At 40.6% G+C, this 20,052-nt stretch overlaps 1 protein-coding gene across 1 annotated transcript; it reads right to left on the bottom strand.

Annotated features, from left to right (window-relative positions):
* Positions 1–216: 216 nt before the first annotated feature.
* tsr2 (TSR2 ribosome maturation factor) lies at positions 217–20,052 on the bottom strand. Its single transcript, XM_061889762.1, has 5 exons — positions 19,632–20,052; positions 15,387–15,477; positions 15,222–15,313; positions 5,564–5,722; positions 217–2,139 (listed from the first exon to the last, which is right to left on the bottom strand). Exons 1-5 carry the CDS (start codon positions 19,725–19,727, stop codon positions 2,041–2,043), a joined length of 537 nt encoding a protein of 178 aa, XP_061745746.1. The 5' UTR covers positions 19,728–20,052; the 3' UTR covers positions 217–2,040.

Below are 20,052 nucleotides of genomic sequence, written 5' to 3'. Positions count from 1 at the left end.
GAAAATGTGTGTGAGTGTGTATATATATATATACTATTTATATGTATGTATACACACATACATGTATATATACACTCATACACATGCGTATATATATACAGATAGATATACACTCACATATACGTGTGTGTATGTAAGTGTATATATATATATATATATATAGATACACAAACACATAAATATGTTTATATACACTATTATTTGAGCCAACTAACATAATTGGGGATTCAAAAAGGGCCCCACTCATTAAAAATAAGACATACTTTTTTTTTTTTTTAAAGGCGGTATAGCTCAGTTGGTAGAGCGGCCGTGCCAGCAACCTGAGTGTTGCAGGTTCGATCCCCCCGTCCGCCATCCTAGTCACTGCCGTTGTGTCCTTGGGCAAGACACTTTACCCACCTGCTCCCAGTGCCACCCACACTGGTTTAAATGTAACTTAGATATTGGGTTTCACTATGTAAAGCGCTTTGAGTCAGTAGAGAAAATGTGATATATAAATATAATTCACTTCACTTTTACTTTAACACTTAAGTCTCTAGATTAACTTCAGTTAACTTGATATAAAGGTGTTTTTTCAAATGCCCTTTTTGTTAAAGAACACCCAGTTTTACGGCAAAAACACAAAATATGCAATATTTTCCCCCAAAAATCTTCACATCAATATTTGATGTGAAGTCATTGGTGCCTTAAATCGATCAATAATTCATTACATTGATTTTGATACTTATTTTTATTTTTTACAGTGACTGTTAACAAAAAAAGCGATCCCTCCACCCCCCGCGACTCCGAAAGGGACAAGCGGTAGAAAATGGATGGATGGATGATTGTTGTCAAGTTATATATTTTCAAAATCAGTTTTTGTTGAAATTGGATCAAATCCCAAGTATTATAGGTCAGTGGCGTAAACTCGCTTACATGATTTAATGAACTTAAAACTTCCAATTAATATAAAAAAGACCCCAATACTTGCTCACAAATGCTATTTACTGTCAGAATTTATACAATGCAAAGGAGAAAAATAACCTCTGTGATTAATCTGTGTGTACATGTGGTTAATGCACTATTTTTGGATTAATCACATGAATTAAGTTATTTTTGCCTGCCCTAGTAATTAGATTAGACTAATAGTATTGTCACCTACAACACAAAGCTAACATGGATGTTTAGTTCAGCAAATATTGACATACATTGTTTTAGCATCAATGCACAAATTGTCTATCTGTGTTGGCCCTGCGATGAGATGGCGACTTGTCCAGGTTGTACCCCGCCTACCACCCGAATGCAGCTGAGATAGGCTCCAGCGACCCCAAAAGGGACAAGCGGTACGAAATTGATGGATGCACAAACTGTGTCAAAGTGACCCCCGCATCTTTCCATTTTACTGAATGGAAAATGTTTTGACGCCCCTGCTCTAGATCAACTTTAGATCTATCCGTGGATTGTATCTACTTTTGAATTTTTGTATGCCTTTTTTTTTCCAAAGACATTATATGACAGACACACAAAATATGCAACATTTCCCCCAAAAAAGATTTCAAAGTAGAATATTTGAAGAATACCTAACAGGTCAATAATTCGAAACAACGCTGAGTTTGATTCATTATTATGTTTTAAGCAATGACAGTTTTAAAAAATAAAACAGCTTTGTGTTATCATAGTCAACAATGCCACTCTTTGCGCTTTTATCCCACTTTTTATGTTTATTTTTTTAGGCCGTTAAAAACGATCCCCGGCCATTTGGACACCCCTGGTTTGACCGCTCAAAAAGTCATTTAAAAGTTCTGCTTGTGGCAAAATCTTTGTTTCAACTAAATAATTGGATTTTTTATTTTGAAATTGCATAATTCCGACAGAATTCGACATGAAACTCGCCACGTTTGTGTACCGGCAACTCGGTCGGCGTGATTTACAGAAATCCAACTGGCCTGCTGTCCTTTTTTGCCAAAACATGGACTTTTGTTTCCAGCACGTCCTGAAGGCCACAAGGTCACGTGCCTGATCACCATGACATCATCAAGTCCAAAGGTAAGTCCCTCCGTGTCACTTTCTCTTTTGAACCAGCGTCCATCCATCTTCGTCTTGAGGAGAAGGATGATGATGATTTGTTGTGTTGACTGAAGTTGTCTCACACTCCATCGCCTACACACACACACACAAATATTTTTTACCTTCTTGAGACCTGAGAAAAATGCCTACCTCTTTAGGACATACTGTCATTAGTGTGCTAAGAGTTAGCATGTGTCAAGTACCAACTAGCATGACGTTGAGGTGTTCAGGGGTAAAATTGGCTAAAAATGTTAGCATGCTAGAATGTAAACAGTTAGCATGTGACAAGTACCAAGTCATATAACTGAGGTGTTCGACTGTTAAACTGCATTAAAAAGTTAGCGTGTGTCAAGTACCAAATGATAAGTCTAATGCGTTCTGACAGCAAAATTGTTAAAAAAAAAATTTTTAAGTTAGCGTGCTAAAATGCAAACATTAGTGTGCTAAATGTTAGCATGTGTCAAGTACCAACTTACATGACTGAGGTGTTCAGCTGTAAAATTGGCTAAAAATGTTAGCATGCTACAAGCATCAAATCATATACCTGAGGTGTTCGACTGTAAAACTGCATTAAAGTTAGCATTTGTCAAGTGCCAAGTTATGAGTCTAATGCATTCCGACAGCAAAACTGGCAAAAAAAAAAAAAAAAGTTAGCCTGCAAAAACGCTGACATTAGTGTGCCAAAAGTTAGCATATGTCAAGTACCAACTTATGACTCTGAGGTGTTCAGCTGTAAAACTGGATCAAAATGTTAACATGCTAGAATGTTAACAGTTATCATGTGTCAAGTCATATAACTGAGGTGTTCGACTGTAAAACTGCATTAAAAAGTTAGCATGTGTCAAGTACCAAGTTATGAGTTTAATGGGTTCTGACAGCAAAATTGGCTAAAAAAAGTTAGCATGCTAAAATGCTAACAGTGTGCTAAAAGTTAGCATGTGTAAAGTACTGACTTATGACTCTTGAGGTGTTCAGCTGTAAAACTGGATCAAAATGTTAGCATGCTAGAATGTAAACAGTTAGCATGTGACAAGTACCAAGTCATATAACTGAGGTGTTCGACTGTAAAACTGCATTAAAAAGTTAGCGTGTGTCAAGTACCAAATGATGAGTCTAATGCGTTCTGACAGCAAAATTGTTAAAAAAATTTTTTTAAAGTTAGCGTGCTAAAATGCAAACATTAGTGTGCTAAAAGTTAGCATGTGTCAAGTACCAACTTACATGACTGAGGTGTTCAGCTGTAAAATTGGCTAAAAATGTTAGCATGCTACAAGCATCAAATCATATAACTGAGGTGTTCGACTGTAAAACTGCATTAAAGTTAGCATTTGTCAAGTACCAAGTTATGAGTCTAATGCATTCCGACAGCAAAATTGGCAAAAAAAATAAAAAAAAAGTTACCCTGCAAAAACGCTGACATTAGTGTGCCAAAAGTTAGCATTTGTCAAGTACCAAGTTATGAGTCTAATGCATTCCGACAGCAAAATTGGCAAAAAAAATAAAAAAAAGTTACCCTGCAAAAACGCTGACATTAGTGTGCCAAAAGTTAGCATATGTCCAGTACCAACTTATGACTCTGAGGTGTTCAGCTGTAAAATTGGCTAAAAATGTTAGCATGCTAGAATGTTAACAGTTAGCATGTGTCAAGTCATATAACTGAGGTGTTTGACTGTAAAACTGCATTAAAAAGTTAGCGTGTGTCAAGTACCAAGTTATGAGTTTAATGGGTTCAGACAGCAAAATTGGCTAAAAAAAGTTAGCATGCTAAAATGCTAACAGTGTGCTGAAAGTTAGCATGTGTTAAGTACCGACTTATGACTCTTGAGGTGTTCAGCTGTAAAACTGGATCAAAATGTTAGCATGCTAGAATGTAAACAGTTAGCATGTGACAAGTACCAAGTCATATAACTGAGGTGTTCGACTGTAAAACTGCATTAAAAAGTTAGCGTGTGTCAAGTACCAAATTATGAGTCTAATGCGTTCCGACAGCAAAATTGTTTAAATTTTTTTTTAAAGTTAGCGGGCTGAAATGCAAACATTAGTGTGTTAAAAGTTAGCATGTGTCAAGTACCAACTTACATGACTGAGGTGTTCAGCTGTAAAATTGGCTAAAAATGTTAGCATGCTACAAGCATCAAGTCATATAACTGAGGTGTTCGACTGTAAAACTGCATTAAAGTTAGCATTTGTCAAGTACCAAGTTATGAGTCTAATGCATTCCGACAGCAAAATTGGCAAAAAAAATAAAAAAAGTTACCCTGCAAAAACGCTGACATTAGTGTGCCAAAAGTTAGCATATGTCCAGTACCAACTTATGACTCTGAGGTGTTCAGCTGTAAAATTGGCTAAAAATGTTAGCATGCTAGAATGTTAACAGTTAGCATGTGTCAAGTCATATAACTGAGGTGTTCGACTGTAAAACTGCATTAAAAAGTTAGCGTGTGTCAAGTACCAAGTTATGAGTTAAATGGGTTCAGACAGCAAAATTGGCTAAAAAAAGTTAGCATGCTAAAATGCTAACAGTGTGCTAAAAGTTAGCATGTGTTAAGTACCGACTTATGACTCTTGAGGTGTTCAGCTGTAAAACTGGATCAAAATGTTAGCATGCTAGAATGTAAACAGTTAGCATGTGACAAGTACCAAGTCATATAACTGAGGTGTTCGACTGTAAAACTGCATTAAAAAGTTAGCGTGTGTCAAGTACCAAATTATGAGTCTAATGCGTTCCGACAGCAAAATTGTTTAAATTTTTTTTTAAAGTTAGCGGGCTGAAATGCAAACATTAGTGTGTTAAAAGTTAGCATGTGTCAAGTACCAACTTACATGACTGAGGTGTTCAGCTGTAAAATTGGCTAAAAATGTTAGCATGCTACAAGCATCAAGTCATATAGCTGAGGTGTTCGACTGTAAAACTGCATTAAAAAGTTAGCATGTGTCAAGTACCAAGTTATGAGTCTAATGCGTTCAGACAGCAAAATTGGCAAAAAAAAAAGTTAGCGTGCTAAAATGCTGACAGTGTGCTAAAAGTTAGCATTTGTCAAGTGCCAACCTATGACCCTGAGGTGTTCAGCTGTAAAACTGGATCAAAATTTTAACATGCTAGAATGTTAACAGTTAGCATGCAACAAGGACCAACACATATAACTGAGGTGTTCGACTGTAAAACTGCATTAAAAAGTTAGCGTGTGTCAAGTACCAAATTATGAGTCTAATGCGTTCCATCAGCAAAATTGGCAAAAAAAAATGTTAGCGTGCTAAAATGCTAACATTAGTGTGTTAAAAGTTAGCATGTGTCAAGTCCCAAGTTATGAGTCTAATGTGTTCCGACAGCAAAATTGGCAAAAAAAATAAATAAGTTAGCGTGCTAAAATGCTAAAGTGTGCTAAAAGTTAGGATGTGTCAAGTACCAACTTGCAAATGTTAGAATGTCAACAGTTAGCATGTGACAAGTATCATAGTCACTCAAAAACCTGTAGGTGTGTGTGTGTGTGCGCGCGTGTGTGTGTGTGCGCCACACCTGTGTCTCTTCATCACTCTCTGACTCCGACGGTGTGGGCGCGGCCGTGACCTTTGCCCTAAGAGTCTTGTTCTGCGTCAGCGATTGGATGGAGTGTGTGAGCTGCTCCAGCGCCCCCTGCTGCCACTGGCTGAACATCTGCATCAGACCAACGCACACCTGAGGACACACACGGTGCCATTTTTCAATCAATCAATCAATGTTTACTTATATAGCCCTAAATCACGAGTGTCTCAAAGGGCTGCACAAGCCCCAACGACATCCTCGGCTCAGATGCAACATCAGGGCAAGAAAAAAAACTCAACCCAGTGGGATGACAATAAGAAACCTTGTGAGGAAACATTTTTAGACTACTGTATCGACTAGGGGCGGGCGATACTGCACATTTTTGTGCCGATCTGATAGCTAGTAAAAACAGGACCCATCATATGTGATACGTTATCAGGATCCTTGCATGTTTTGGGACGTTGTACTTTTTTAGTCATAATTAAAAACGGTAAACACAACTAATCAAACATATTAGTGAACAACATCAACCAAAAAATTATTATTTACTTTTTAATACATACAATTGTGATGCAAACTAAAACAACAAAAGCAAAAACTACAAATGGTGTTCATTTAAATCATCCCATGTCCAAGAATTTATTTCCTGCGTTAGTAAAAATGATCACCATAACTCAACAAAAAACACTTGATGCTCGTAAACATCGCAACTTCATTACGCTACTATCAATTCCATTACTAATACTAATTCTATATTTTCTATCTATTTGAATAAATGGATTAAATCTATTAACGGGAAAAAAAAAACTAATTTTAGCACAAATTGTGTGTGGATGCTGAAAATCTGAACTGAAATGCTAATGTTTAGCATGCTAGCCAGGTAGTGTCAGGTCACAAAAAAGCTAACCTTGCTTACATGTTAACAGTTAGCATGTTTAGAGTACAAAATCCTCGACTCAGAAGTGTTCATCTGTAAAATGATCTCAAAGCTAACATGTTAAAATTAACATGCTAGCAAGACGGAGTACACCTGCAAAACGAGCTTAAAAGCACTGGCATAATAAAGTTACCTAATAACAGTTAACATGTGTAAAATATGGAAATATTTCTGAGGTGTATACCTGCAAAATGACAGTATGTATATAAACCTGCATGCTAACGTAACAAAATATTTGACTCAGGTGTACACCTGTAAAATTAGCTCAAAGCTAGCATGTTAACATTGGCCTACTAGCGAGACAGGGTATAACTGCCAAATGAGCTGAAAAAACTAGCATAATAAAGTTAACCTGCTAACAGTTAGCGTATGTGAAATAAAGAAATTTCTGAGGTGTATGCCTGCAAAATGACAATATATATATATATATATATATATATATATATATATATATATATATATATATATATATATATATATATATATATATATATATATATATATATATATATATATATATATATATATATATATACACACACTCAAAGACCTCTATGAAGAAGAAAAAACATGGACCCAGATTTCCCTTGCCCGGACGCGGGTCACCGGGGCCCCCCTCTGGAGCCAGGCCCGGAGGTGGGGCACGATGGCGAGCGCCTGGTGGCCGGGCCTGTTCCCATGGGGTCCGGCCGGGCACAGCCCGAAGAGGCAACGTGGGTCACCCCTCCAATGGGCTCACCACCCATACAGGGGCCATAGAGGTCGGGTGCAATGTGAGCTGGGCGGCAGCCGAAGGCAGGGCACTTGGCGGTCCGATCCTCGGCTACAGAAGCTAGCTCTTGGGACGTGGAACGTCACCTCACTGGGGGGGAAAGAGCCTGAGCTAGTGCGCGAAGTGGAGAAGTTCCGGCTGGATATAGTCGGACTCACTTCGACGCACAGCAAGGGCTCTGGAACCACTTCTCTTGAGAGGGACTGGACCCTCTTCCACTCTGGCGTTGCCGACAGTGAGAGGCGACGGGCTGGGGTGGAAATTCTGGTTGCCCCCCGGCTTAAAGCCTGCACGTTGGAGTTCAACCCAGTGGACGAAAGGGTAGCCTCCCTCCGCCTTCGGGTGGAGGGGACGGGTCCTGACTGTTGTTTGTGCTTACGCATCAAACAGCAGTTCAGAGTACCCACCCTTTTTGGGTACACTCGAGGGAGTACTGGAAAGTGCTCCCCCGGGTGATGCCCTTGTCCTACTGGGGGACTTCAACGCTCATGTTGGCAACGACAGTGAAACCTGGAGAGGCGTGATTGGGAAGAATGGCCGCCCGGATCTGAACCCGAGTGGTGTTTTGTTATTGGACTTTTGTGCTTGTCGCAGTTTGTCCATTACAAACACCATGTTCAAACATAAGGGTGTCCATATGTGCACTTGGCACCAGGACACCCTAGGCCGCAGTTCCATGATCGACTTTGTAGTTGTGTCATCGGATTTGCGGCCTTATGTTTTGGACACTCGGGTGAAAAGAGGGGCGGAGCTTTCTACCGATCATCACCTGGTGGTGAGTTGGCTGCGATGGTGGGGGAGGATGCCGGACAGACCTGGCAGGCCCAAACACATTGTGAGGGTCTGCTGGGAACGTCTGGCAGAGTCTCCTGTCAGACAAAGTTTCAATTCCCACCTCCGGAAGAACTTCGAACATGTCACGAGGGAGGTGCTGGACATTGAGTCCGAGTGAAGCATGTTCTGCACCTCTATTGTCGAGGCGGCTGATCGGAGCTGTGGCCGCAAGGTAGTTGGTGCCTGTCGGGGCGGTAATCCTAAAACCCCTTGGTGGACATCAGCGGTGAGGGATGCCGTCAAGCTGAAGAAGGAGTCCTATCGGGTCCTTTTGGCTCATAGGACTCCGGAGGCAGTGGACAGGTACCGACAGGCCAGGCGGTGTGCGGCTTCAGCGGTCGCTGAGGCAAAAACTCGGACATGGGAGGAGTTCGGGGAAGCCATGGAAAACGACTTCCGGACGGCTTCGAAGCGATTCTGGACCACCGTCCGCCGCCTCAGGAAGGGGAAGCAGTGCACTATCAACACCGTGGATGGTGTTCTGCTGACCTCAACTGCGGATGTTGTGGATAGGTGGAAGGAATACTTCGAAGACCTCCTCAATCCCACCAACACAGTGCCTGGGGAATCTGTGGTGGACTCTCCTATTTCTGGGGCTGAGGTCGCTGAGGTTTTTAAAAAGCTCCTCGGTGGCAAGGCCCCGGGGGTGGAAGAGACCCGCCCGGAGTTCCTTAAGGCTGTGGGGCTGTCTTGGTTGACAAGACTCTGCAGCATCGCGTGGACATCGGGGGCGGTACCTCTGGATTGGCAGACCGGGGTGGTGGTTCCTCTCTTTAAGAAGGGGGACCGGAGGGTGTGTTCCAACTATCGCAGGATCACACTCCTCAGCCTTCCCAGTAAGGTTTATTCAGGTGTACTGGAGAGGAGGCTACGCCGGATAGTCGAACCTCGGATTCAGGAGGAACAGTCTGGTTTTCGTCCTGGTCGTGGAACTGTGGACCAGCTCTATACTCTCCGCAGGGTTCTTGAGGGTGCATGGGAGTTTGCCCAACCAGTCTACATGTGCTTTGTGGACTTGGAGAAGGCATTCGACCGTGTCCCTCGGGAAGTCCTGTGGGGAGTGCCCAGAGTGTATGGGGTATCGGACTGTCTTATTGTGGCGGTGCGCTCCCTGTACGATCAGTGCCAGAGCTTGGTCCGCATTGCCGGCAGTAAGTCGAACACATTTCCAGTGAGAGTTGGACTCCGCCAAGGCTGTCCTTTGTCACCGATTCTGTTCATAACTTTTATGGACAGAATTTCTAGGCGCAGTCAAGGCGTTGAGGGGTTCCGGTTTGGTGACCGCAAGATTAGGTCTCTGCTTTTTGTAGATGATGTGGTCCTGATGGCTTCATCTGACCGGGATATTCAGCTCTTACTGGATCGGTTTGCAGCCAAGTGTGAAGCGACCGGAATGAGAATCAGCACCTCCAAGTCCGAGTCCATGGTTCTCGCCCGGAAAAGGGTGGAATGCCATCTCCGGGTTGGGGAGGAGACACTGCCCCAAGTGGAGGAGTTCAAGTACCTAGGAGTCTTGTTCACAAGTGAGGGAAGAGTGGATCGTGAGATCGACAGGCGGATCGGTGCGGCGTCTTCAGTAACGCGGACGTTGTACCGATCCGTTGTGGTGAAGAAGGAGCTGAGCCGGAAGGCAAAGCTCTCAATTTACCGGTCGATCTACGTTCCCATCCTCACCTATGGTCATGAGCTTTGGGTCATGACCGAAAGGATAAGATCACGGGTACAAGCGGCCGAAATGAGTTTCCTCCGCCGTGTGGCGGGGCTCTCCCTTAGAGATAGGGTGAGAAGCTCTGCCATCCGGGAGGAACTCAAAGTAAAGCCGCTGCTCCTTCACATCGAGAGGAGCCAGATGAGGTGGTTCGGGCATCTGGTCAGGATGCCACCCGAACGCCTCCCTAGGGATGTGTTTAGGGCACGTCCAGCTGGTAGGAGGCCACGGGGAAGACCCAGGACACGTTGGGAAGACTATGTCTCCCGGCTGGCCTGGGAACGCCTCGGGATCCCCCGTGAAGAGCTAGACGAAGTGGCTGGGGAGAGGGAAGTCTGGGTTTCCCTGCTTAGGTTGTTGCCCCCGCGACCCGACCTCGGATAAGCGGAAGAAGATGGATGGATGGATGGATATATATATACACCTGCAAGCTAACGTAACAAAACAGTTGACTCGAAGGTGTACACCTGTAAAATTAGCTCATGATCTAGCAAGTTAACATTTGCATTTTAGCAAGACAGGGTACAACTGCAAAATGAGCTAAAGAATCGTGCATAATAAAGTTAACCTGCTAACATTTAGAATATGTGAAATAAATATTTGAGTCTGGAGGTGTATATCTGCAAAATTACAGTATATATACATGCATGCTAATCTAACAAAATATTTGAGTCTGAGGTGTATACTTGCAAAATTAGCTCAAAGCTAGCATGTTAACATTGGCATTTTAGCAAGACAGGTATAACTGCAAAACGAAATGGAAAAAGCTGGCATAATAAAGTTAACCTGCTAACAGTTAGCATATGTGAAATGAAAAAAAATATTTGAGTCTGGAGGTATATACTTGCAAAATTACAGTATATATATATATATATATATATATATATATATATATACGTGCATGCTAATGTAACAAAATAATTGACTCGGAGGTGTACACCTGTAAAATTGGCTCAAAACTAGCATGTTAACATTAGCATGTTAGTAAGACAGGGTATAACTGCAAAACAAATTAAAAAAGCTGGCATAATGAAGTTAACCTGCTAACAGTTAGCATTAGTGTAATATATACATTTCTGAGGTGTGTATCTGCAAAATTACAGTATATACATACAGCTGCATGCTAACGTAACAAAATATTTGACTCGGAGGTGTACACCTGTAAAATTAGCTCAACGCTAGCATGTTGACATTGGCATGTTAGCAAAACAGGGTATAACTGCAAAACGAGATGGAAAAAAACTAGCTTAATAAAGATAATATGTAAAATACATAAATATATTTGAGGTGTATACCTGCATGCTAACGTAACAAAATATTCAAATTGAAGGTGTACACCTGTATAATTACCTCAAAGCTAGCATGTTAGCAAGACAGGGTATAACCGCAAAATGAACTAACAAAAGCTGGCATGATAAAGTTAACCAGCTAACAGTTAGCATGTGTGAAATATATACATTTCTGAGGTGTATACCTCCAAGCTAACGTAACAAAATATTTGACTCGGAGGTGTACACCTGTAAAATTAGGTCAAAGCTAGCATGTTAACATTGGCATTTCAGCAAGACAGGTATAACTACTAAACAAACTAAAAAAGCTGGCATAATAAAGTTAACCTGCTAACAGTTAGCATATGTGAAATAAAGAAATATTTGAGTCTGGAGGTATGTATCTGCAAAATTACAGAACCTATATACCTGCATGCTAATGTAACAAAATGTTTGAGTCTGAGGTGTATACCTGCAAAATTAGCTCAAAGCTAGCATGTTAACATTGGCATTTTAGCAAGACAGGGTATAACTGCAAAACAAACTAAAAAAGCTGCCATAATAAAGTTAACCTGCTAACAGTTAGCATTAGTGGACTACACACATTTCTGAGGTGTATACCTGCAAAATTACAGTATATACACATGCATGCTAACGTAATAAAATTACAATATATACACCTGCATGCCAAAGTAACAAAATATTTGTCTCGGAGGTGTACACCTATAAAATTAGCTCAAAGCTTGCATGTTAAAATTGGCATGTTAGCTAGAAGGGGTATATCTGTAAAACAAGCTAAAAAAAACTAGCATAATAAAGATAACCTACTAACAGTTAGCATATGTGAAATAAATAAATATTTCTGAGGTGTATACCTGCAAGCTAACGTAACAAAATAGTTGACTTGAAGGTGTACACCTGTAAAATTAGCTCAAAGCTAGCATGTTAGCAAGACAGGGTATAACGGTAAGGGGCGGCATAGCTCGGTTGGTTGAGTGGCCATGCCAGCAACTTGAGGGTTGCAGGTTCGATTCCCACTTCCGCCATCCTAGTCACTGCCGTTGTGTCCTTGGGCAAGACACTTTACCCACCTGCTCCCAGTGCGACCCACACTGGTTTAAATGTAACTTAGATATGGGGTTTCACTATGTAAAGCGCTTTGAGTCACTAGAGAAAAGCGCTATATAAATATAATTCACTTCACTTCACAACTGCAAAACAAGATGGAAAAAGCTAGCATAATAAAGATAACCTACTAACAGTTAGCATGTGTGAACTATAGAAATATTTCTGAGGTGTACACCTGCAAAATGACAGTATATACACTATATATGCTAACGTAACAAAATATTTGACTCTGAGATGTACCCCTTTAAAATTAGCTCAAAGCTAGCATGTTGACATTGGCATTGTCACGCCAAATTTCTTCCCCCCTACAAAAACATTATTCCCCCATTTACTTCCGGTGTCATCTTTCCTCTTACATCACACTTCGGCTTTGACTGCTCGTCGCTGGAAGGATACTTTGCTGCTGGAATCTGAAGAAATCGATTAACACGATAAAAAAATTCTCTATTCCTTCTCATTTGCAAATATTGTTCTTTGGAGTTTTGTTACTTAAGGATATAACTATTTTCATTGTTAAAACGTATTCATATTTTGTTTTGTGTTTTACCTGTCATAGCTTGCTAGCTAGCTAGATATTTTGGTTGTAGCTACCTCGCAAATATTTTTACCAATTGACTAATAAATTTGTTGACTGGATGGTGTTAGCTTATCAATAAGCTAATCAACGTAAGAGGAAATGAGACCCCGGAAGTAAATGGGGGGAGGCAGGTTTTTGAAGTAGGAAGTAATTTGGCGTGACAGCATGTTAGCAAGACAGAACGAGCTAAAAAAGCTAGTATAATAAAGTTAACCTACTAACAGCTAGCATACCGTATTTCCTTGAATAGCCGCCGGGGCGCTAATCAATTTGAAACCTCTTCTCACTCCTGTGCCTATTCAAAACATGCGGTAAAAGTAAGCAGTCGCTAATAATTTTAAAACCTCTGCTCACCCATGCGCTTACCAATGGCATGCAGTAAAAAATTGAGTCTGATAATAAAATTAAATTAATAATGAAATATTCTGCGTCCGCGGCCCGGTTGTTGGGGACCGCTGCTCTACAGCATGTCTCGTACCCACTTTTACAACATGCTGTCTGCGTGAGGGCCGGACGCATGCATTTCGCTGCTTTTGGTACGAGATTGCAATGCATACTTGGTCAACAGCCATAGCTTTTACACTGATGTTTGGGATATAAACAACTTTAAAACTCTTACTAATATGCGCCACACTCTGTGAACCCACACCAAGCACATTTCTGGAGAGCATTGGCTCTGTGGCACATTCTAAACGCAGCATAGGGATTACCCATAATGCCGTGTACCCGTGACTCTTGGATATATTATACACGCCCCCTCAACCCCGCCCACCTCAACCAACGCACGGACGGGGGTGGTGGGGGGGTTTGGTGCCAGCGGGGGTATGGACGGTGTAGCCAGGAGTCGTGGATGCATTGCATTGTGGGTAGGTGTTGTGTTGCGTTTGTGGTGTGTTGCAGGGCCAATGTTCTCCAGAAATGTGTTTGGTTAGGGTTCACAGAGCGTGGCGCATATTATTAAGAGTGTTGAAGTTGTTTTATATCACAACCATTAGTGTGATCTGTATGGCTGTGGAACAAGACCCCTGGATTACACACAGTAAGAGCAAAAAAACCTCCTCCATCGTTTTGAAATGACGGTAGGGGAAGGGTCACTTGTGACGTCATAAATTTGACCCGGCGGTAAAAGTAAGCATGCGCTTATTAATTAGGGGAGCGAATATTACCCGGCCGTAATTCGAAGCAGGTGCATATTACATGCCCAGCGGCTATTCAAGGAAATACGGTATGTGAAATAAATAAATATTTCTGAGGTGTATACCTGAGAGCTAACGTAACAAAATATTGGACTTGAAGGTGTACACCTGTAAAATTAGCTCAAAGCTAGCATGTTAGCAAGACAGGGTATAACTGCAAAACAAGATGGAAAAAAAGATAGCATAATAAAGATAACCTACTAACAGTTAGCATGTGTGAACTATGGAAATATTTCTGAGGTATATACCTGCAAAATGACAGTATATACACTAGGGCTGCGAATCTTTGGGTGTCCCACGATTCCATTCAATATCAATTTTTGGGGTCACGATTCGATTATACATAGATTTTTTTTTTTTTTTGATTTAACACGATTTTTGGTTTAAAAATTATGTTTTTTCGATTCAAAACAATTCTGTATTCATTCAATACATAGGATTTCAGCAGGATCTACCCCAGTCTGCTGACATGCTAGCAGAGTGGTAGATTTTTTAAAAAAAAAGCTTTTATAATTGTAAAGGACAATGTTTTATCAACTGATTGCAATAATGAAAATTTGTTTTAACTATTGAACGGACCAAAAATATGACTTATTTTATCTTTGTGAAAACATTGGACACAGTGTGTTGTCAAGCTTATGAGATGCGATGCAAGTGTAAGCCACTGTGACACTATTGTTCTTTTTTTCATTTTTTATAAATGTCTAATGATAATGTTAGTGAGGGATTTTTAATCACTGCTATGATGAAATTATAACTAATATTGATACTGTTGTTGATAATATTCATTTTTGTTTCATTACTTTTGGTTTGTTCTGTGTCGTGTTTGTGTCTTCTCTCAATTGCTCTGTTTATTGCAGTTCTGAGTGTTGCTGGGTCAGGTTTGGTTTTGGAATTGGATTGCATTGTTATGGTATTGCTGTGTAGTGGTTTGTTGAATTGATTTTTTTTTTTTAAATCGATAAAAAAAAAAAAGAGAATCGATTCTGAATCGCACAACGTATTCGAATCGATATTTCCCCACACCCCTAATAAACACTATATATGCTAACGTAACAAAATATTATAACAAAAAGCTAGCATGCTAATATTAGCATGCTGACATCAAATGTCTGATTTTTTGTTTTTTATATTTAATTTGACAATGAATTGTGTCAATTGCACTGATTTGTACTTAGTCTTTTGGTGCGGTTAGTAGCGTGCACATGGTATTGGTAGAGGTGGAGGTTGACCTGCGGTAAGCTGCCGTCGTCCACCACGGTGTGGAACTCCTGGTCCATGAGGGTGGCGATGTAGTCTTCCACTTCACACTGCTCCAGGTCGGCTGGACACACAAGACGCGCTGAAAGACAAAGCGTGCGGGTGGAAGGTGTCACGTGTCACGTGGTCGTATTTACTGTTGTCGTGGAAGTACTGCTGGACCACGTCCGCCATCCAGTCGGCTTTCTGCTGCCCGTAGACTCCTCCGAAGCCGTTGTCCACCGCGATCTGAGAGGGGGAGGGGGGACACACCAGTGTGTGTAACCATGGCAACACTCTTCTCCGCGTTATGTCACCACCAGTGGACCAGCCGGGTCAAAGCGTGATTAGTCAGGGTACATTTTCTTAGTAGACGCAGTATCGATTGCTACTGACGAGACGCAGGGCCGCCATCTTGGAGTGGTGATCCGCTCCACTCACTGCAATTCATTTGGCAGCAGCAATGAACTGTCAGCGCATCTAATTCATCGTACCTCACTGAATACCACTGATTTTCACGCATTTTTTTTTGTCATACATCTAGCTATGATAAAGGACTCATGTTTTATTATTGATTGTTTCCTTAACGGTAATAGAATATTCTTATATGCTATAAGTCAATGTTTTTCAACCTTTTTTGAGCCGAGGCACATTTTTTGCGTTGAAAAAATGCGGAGGCACACCACCAAAAGAAATTAACAGTAAAATGTGGTTGTCGCAATTGTTGGATATGACCTTAAAGCATGAGCAAGCATGCATCACTATAGCTCTTGTCTCAAAGTAGATGTACTGTCACATCACATCATGACTTATTTTCACTTTTTTGCTGTTTTCCTGTGTGTAGTGTTTTACTTCTTGTCTTGCACTCTTATTTTGGTGGCTTTTTCTCTCTTTTTGTTGGTATTTCACTGTAGCAGTTTCATGTCTTCCTTTAAGCGATATTCCTTTGTTTTAGCAATCAAGAATATTTCAGTTGTTTTCATCCTTCTTTGTGGGGACATTGTTAATTGTCATGTCATGTTCGGTTGTACATTGTGGACGCCGTCTTCGCTCCACAGTAAGTCTTTGCTGTCATCCAGCATTCAATATTTGTTTACTTTATTAGCCCGTTCAGGTTTAGTTTGGTTCTGCATAGCCTCCCCTAAGCTTCAATGCCTTTTCTTAGGGGCACCCACATTTTGTTTATTTTTGGTTTAAGCATTAGAAACCTTTTTACCTGCATACTGCCTCCGGTTGTTTCCGACATCTACAAAGCAATTAGCTACCGGCTGCCACCTACTGATATTGAAGAGCTCTAGACAGCACCGACACTCAACAACAACACATCATTTGCAGACTATAATTACTGCTTTGCAAAAAATATTTTTAACCCAAATAGGTGAAATTAGACAATCTCCCACGGCACACCAGACTGTATCTCACGGCACACTAATGTGCCGCGGCACACTATAAGTGACCAGACGTTCGAGATCAAAACAGGGAATGTAATCCCAGAGAAGGGGGGAAAAAAACAAAAAACGGTCAGCTATTTTTAAGTTGAAGAAACAATATGATTAGGTTGTATATACATAGTGTTACAAACGCACCCAAGTTCTCCAGGTGTTGCTGCCACTAAGCAATTTAAGGAGTCACGGGTGGGACCTGATATTCAGCTGGGAATGAGTAAAACAATAAATAAACACAAGGTATATATATATATATATATATATATATATATATATATATATATATATATATATATATATATATATATATATATATATATATATATATATATATATATATATATATGTGTGTGTGGGAAAAATCACAAGACTACTTCATCTCTACAGAACTGTTTCATGAGATCTCAATCGTAAGATCTCCTGACACACACACACACACAGCAAAATGAGCTAACGTTACGCTAAAAGCTCATTAGCCTTCACCTCAAGCCAGAACTGCGAGCGAGCTGAGCTGCAGTTTAAGTTTTTAGAAGGTCAACGGGCTCATAGGGATGTTAGTAGTAGTTGTGACTGGGAGGTGTTTTTTATAATTTGGGGAGTGTACGCTGTCCGCTGTTCACGTGCTAAACACATATCTGCTCGGCGCTGAAGCATTGACTACATGCGCTCTGAATACGCACTGCTGATTGGCTGTTACATTGCTCTGAATACGCACTGCTGATTGGCTTTGTATGTAACCAATCAGATGGTTGTGTGGGTGGGACAATGCTTGCTGCTGAGACAGAGGCAGAAAGCAGAGTAGCTTGTTAAGACTTTAGCTTACAAACTCGTTCGATACACCTCCGAACCGGACCGAAACCCCCGTACCGAAACAGTTCAACACAAATACATGTACTGTTACACCCCTACTGTCAACTGTAAGTTTAGCATCTTTGTTTTCTACCTGTCAACTGTCAGTTTAGCATCTTTGTTTTTCCCTGTCAACTGTCAGTTTAGCATCTTTGTTTTCTCCCTGTCAACTGTCAGTTTAGCATCTTTGATTTCTCCCTGTCAAGTGTCAGTTTAGCATCTTTGTTTTCTTACTGTCAACTGTCAGGTTAGCATCTTTATTTTCTACGTGTCAACTGTCAGTTTAGCATCTTTGTTTTCAACCTGTCAACTGTCAGTTTAGCATCTTTGTTTTCTACCTTTCAACTGTAAGTTTAGCATCTTTGTTTTCTACCTATCAACTGTAAGTTTAGCATCTTTGTTTTGTACATGTCAACTGTCAGTTTAGCATCTTTGTTTTCTACACGTCAACTGTCAGTTTAGCATCTTTTTTTTCTACCTGTCAACTATCAGTTCAGCATCTTTGTTTTCAACATGTCAACTGTCAGTTTAGCATCTTTGTTTTCTACCTGTCAACTGTCAGTTTAGCATCTATTTTTTCTACCTGTCAACTATCAGTTCAGCATCTTTGTTTTCAACATGTCAACTGTCAGTTAAGCATCTTTGTTTTCTACCTGTCAACTGTCAGTTTAGCATTTTTGTTTTCTACATGTCAACCGTCAGTTTAGCATCTTTGTTTTCTACCTGTCAACTGTCAGTTTAGCATCTTTGTTTTCTACCTGTCAACTGTAAGTTTAGCATCTTGTTTTCTACATGTCAACTGCCAGTTAAGCATCTGTTTTCTCCTTGTCTACTGTCAGTTTAGCATCTTTGTTTTCTACCTGTCTATTGTCAGTTTAATATCTTTTTTTTCTACTTGTCAACTGTCAGTTTTGCATTTTCAAAAAAATCTTACTTGTGAAAAGTAACCCCAATTCTTAGTTTCAACAGTTTGCTCATTTGAGCAGGAAAACGCTGAACACCAATCAAATGTCAGTTTAGCATCTTTGTTTTCTACCTGTCAACTGTCAGTCTAGCATCTTAGTTTTCTACTTGTCAATTTAGAAAAAAAAAATTCTACCTGTCTACTGTCACTTTAGCATCTTTGTTTTCTACCTGTCTACTGCCAGTATAGCATATTTGTTTTCTACTTGTCAAGTGTCAATTTGGCATCTTTGTTTTCTACCTGTCAACCGTCAGTTTAGTATCTTTTTTTTCTCCTTGTCTACTGTCAGTTTAGCATCTTTGTTTTCTACCTGTCAACTGTCAGTTTAGCATCTTTGTGTTCTACCCGTCAACTGTAAATTTAGCATCTTGTTTTCTACCTGTCAACCGTCAGTTTAGTAATTTTTTTTTCTACTTGTAAACTGACAGTTTTGCATTTTTTTAACCTGCCAACTGTCTGTTTAGCATCATTGTTTTCTACCTGTCAACTGTCAGTCTAGCATCTTTGTTTTCTACCTGTCAAATGTCAGTTTAGCATCTTTTTTTTCAACCCGCCAACTGTCAGATTAGCATATTAGTTTTCTACCTGTCAACTGTCGGTTTAGCATCTTTGTTTTTTACCTGTCAACTGTCAGTTTAGCATCTTTGTTTTCTACGTGTCAACTGTCAGTTTAGCATCTTTGTTTTTTACCTGTCAACTGTCAATTGAGCATCTTTGTTTTTTACGTGTCAACTGTCAGTTTAGCGTCTTGTTTTTTATCTGTCAATTGTCAGATTAGTAGCTTTGTGTACTGTCAGATTACCATCATAGTTTTCTACCTGTCAACTGTCAGTTTAGCATCTTTGTTTTCTACCTGTCAACTGTCGGTTTAGCATCTTTGTTTTTTACCTGTCAACTGTCAGTTTAGGCTGCTTGCCAGCTCCTCATCACCACTTCAAGATGGCGACCCAATTTCTCACGTCACAGCAGCCAATGCTGCATCTACTCATAGGATGTCTATGTGGTTAATCCCATGTTAATAATACAGCATGTCCTAGCTAGCCAGCTAGCTCAACACGCTCGCCTCTCGTTGTGCAAGCGCACACTCAGAAAGCCGTCCAACCACACGTTAACAAATGACAAGGTTAATGTGTTCATGTGTTCACCTGAAGAACGGGCCAGGATTGCAGCACAGCTCGCACTCCGTCGGCGAAAACCGCACGCGAATCCCGATGCACCGCCATGTTGGATAGGACAGACATGCGCAGTCGATGTAGATGCGCGGATGTGGAACAGACAGAAACAATCCATGCATGCGTGATAGATCGTTGGATGACGCAATTGACGGGGCAACTGCGTGTTTTATGCAGTTATTTTGCCCATTACGAAGTAAAACACATGTATTGTGTATCGTTCATACTTAAGACTACTAAATAAGGTTTGAAGATAGTTTGTTCATGTATAAGCGGATTAGTTATACTTAACGTAATAATCCCAGGAATGTAGGCTCATACGACTTCATTGTTTGTCTTGTCTTTATTGTACAAGATGCAATTCAACCACACAACTGCTCTAATGTGTGTCGAC

This window comes from Nerophis ophidion, linkage group LG27, assembly GCF_033978795.1.
Source record: "Nerophis ophidion isolate RoL-2023_Sa linkage group LG27, RoL_Noph_v1.0, whole genome shotgun sequence".
NCBI classification, from domain to species: domain Eukaryota; kingdom Metazoa; phylum Chordata; class Actinopteri; order Syngnathiformes; family Syngnathidae; genus Nerophis; species Nerophis ophidion.
This window is presented reverse-complemented; position numbering and strand designations above follow the sequence as displayed.

Coding starts and splice junctions, on each gene's coding strand:
- tsr2 (XM_061889762.1), bottom strand. CDS start 19,727: ATGTCTGTCCTATCCAACATGGCGGTGCATCGGGATTCGCGTGCGGTT. Junction 15,314..15,386: donor GCAGTACTTCCACGACAACA/GTAAATACGACC, acceptor TTGTGTGTCCAG/CCGACCTGGAGCAGTGTGAA. Junction 2,140..5,563: donor AGAGTGATGAAGAGACACAG/GTGTGGCGCACA, acceptor GTGTGTGTGTAG/GCGATGGAGTGTGAGACAAC.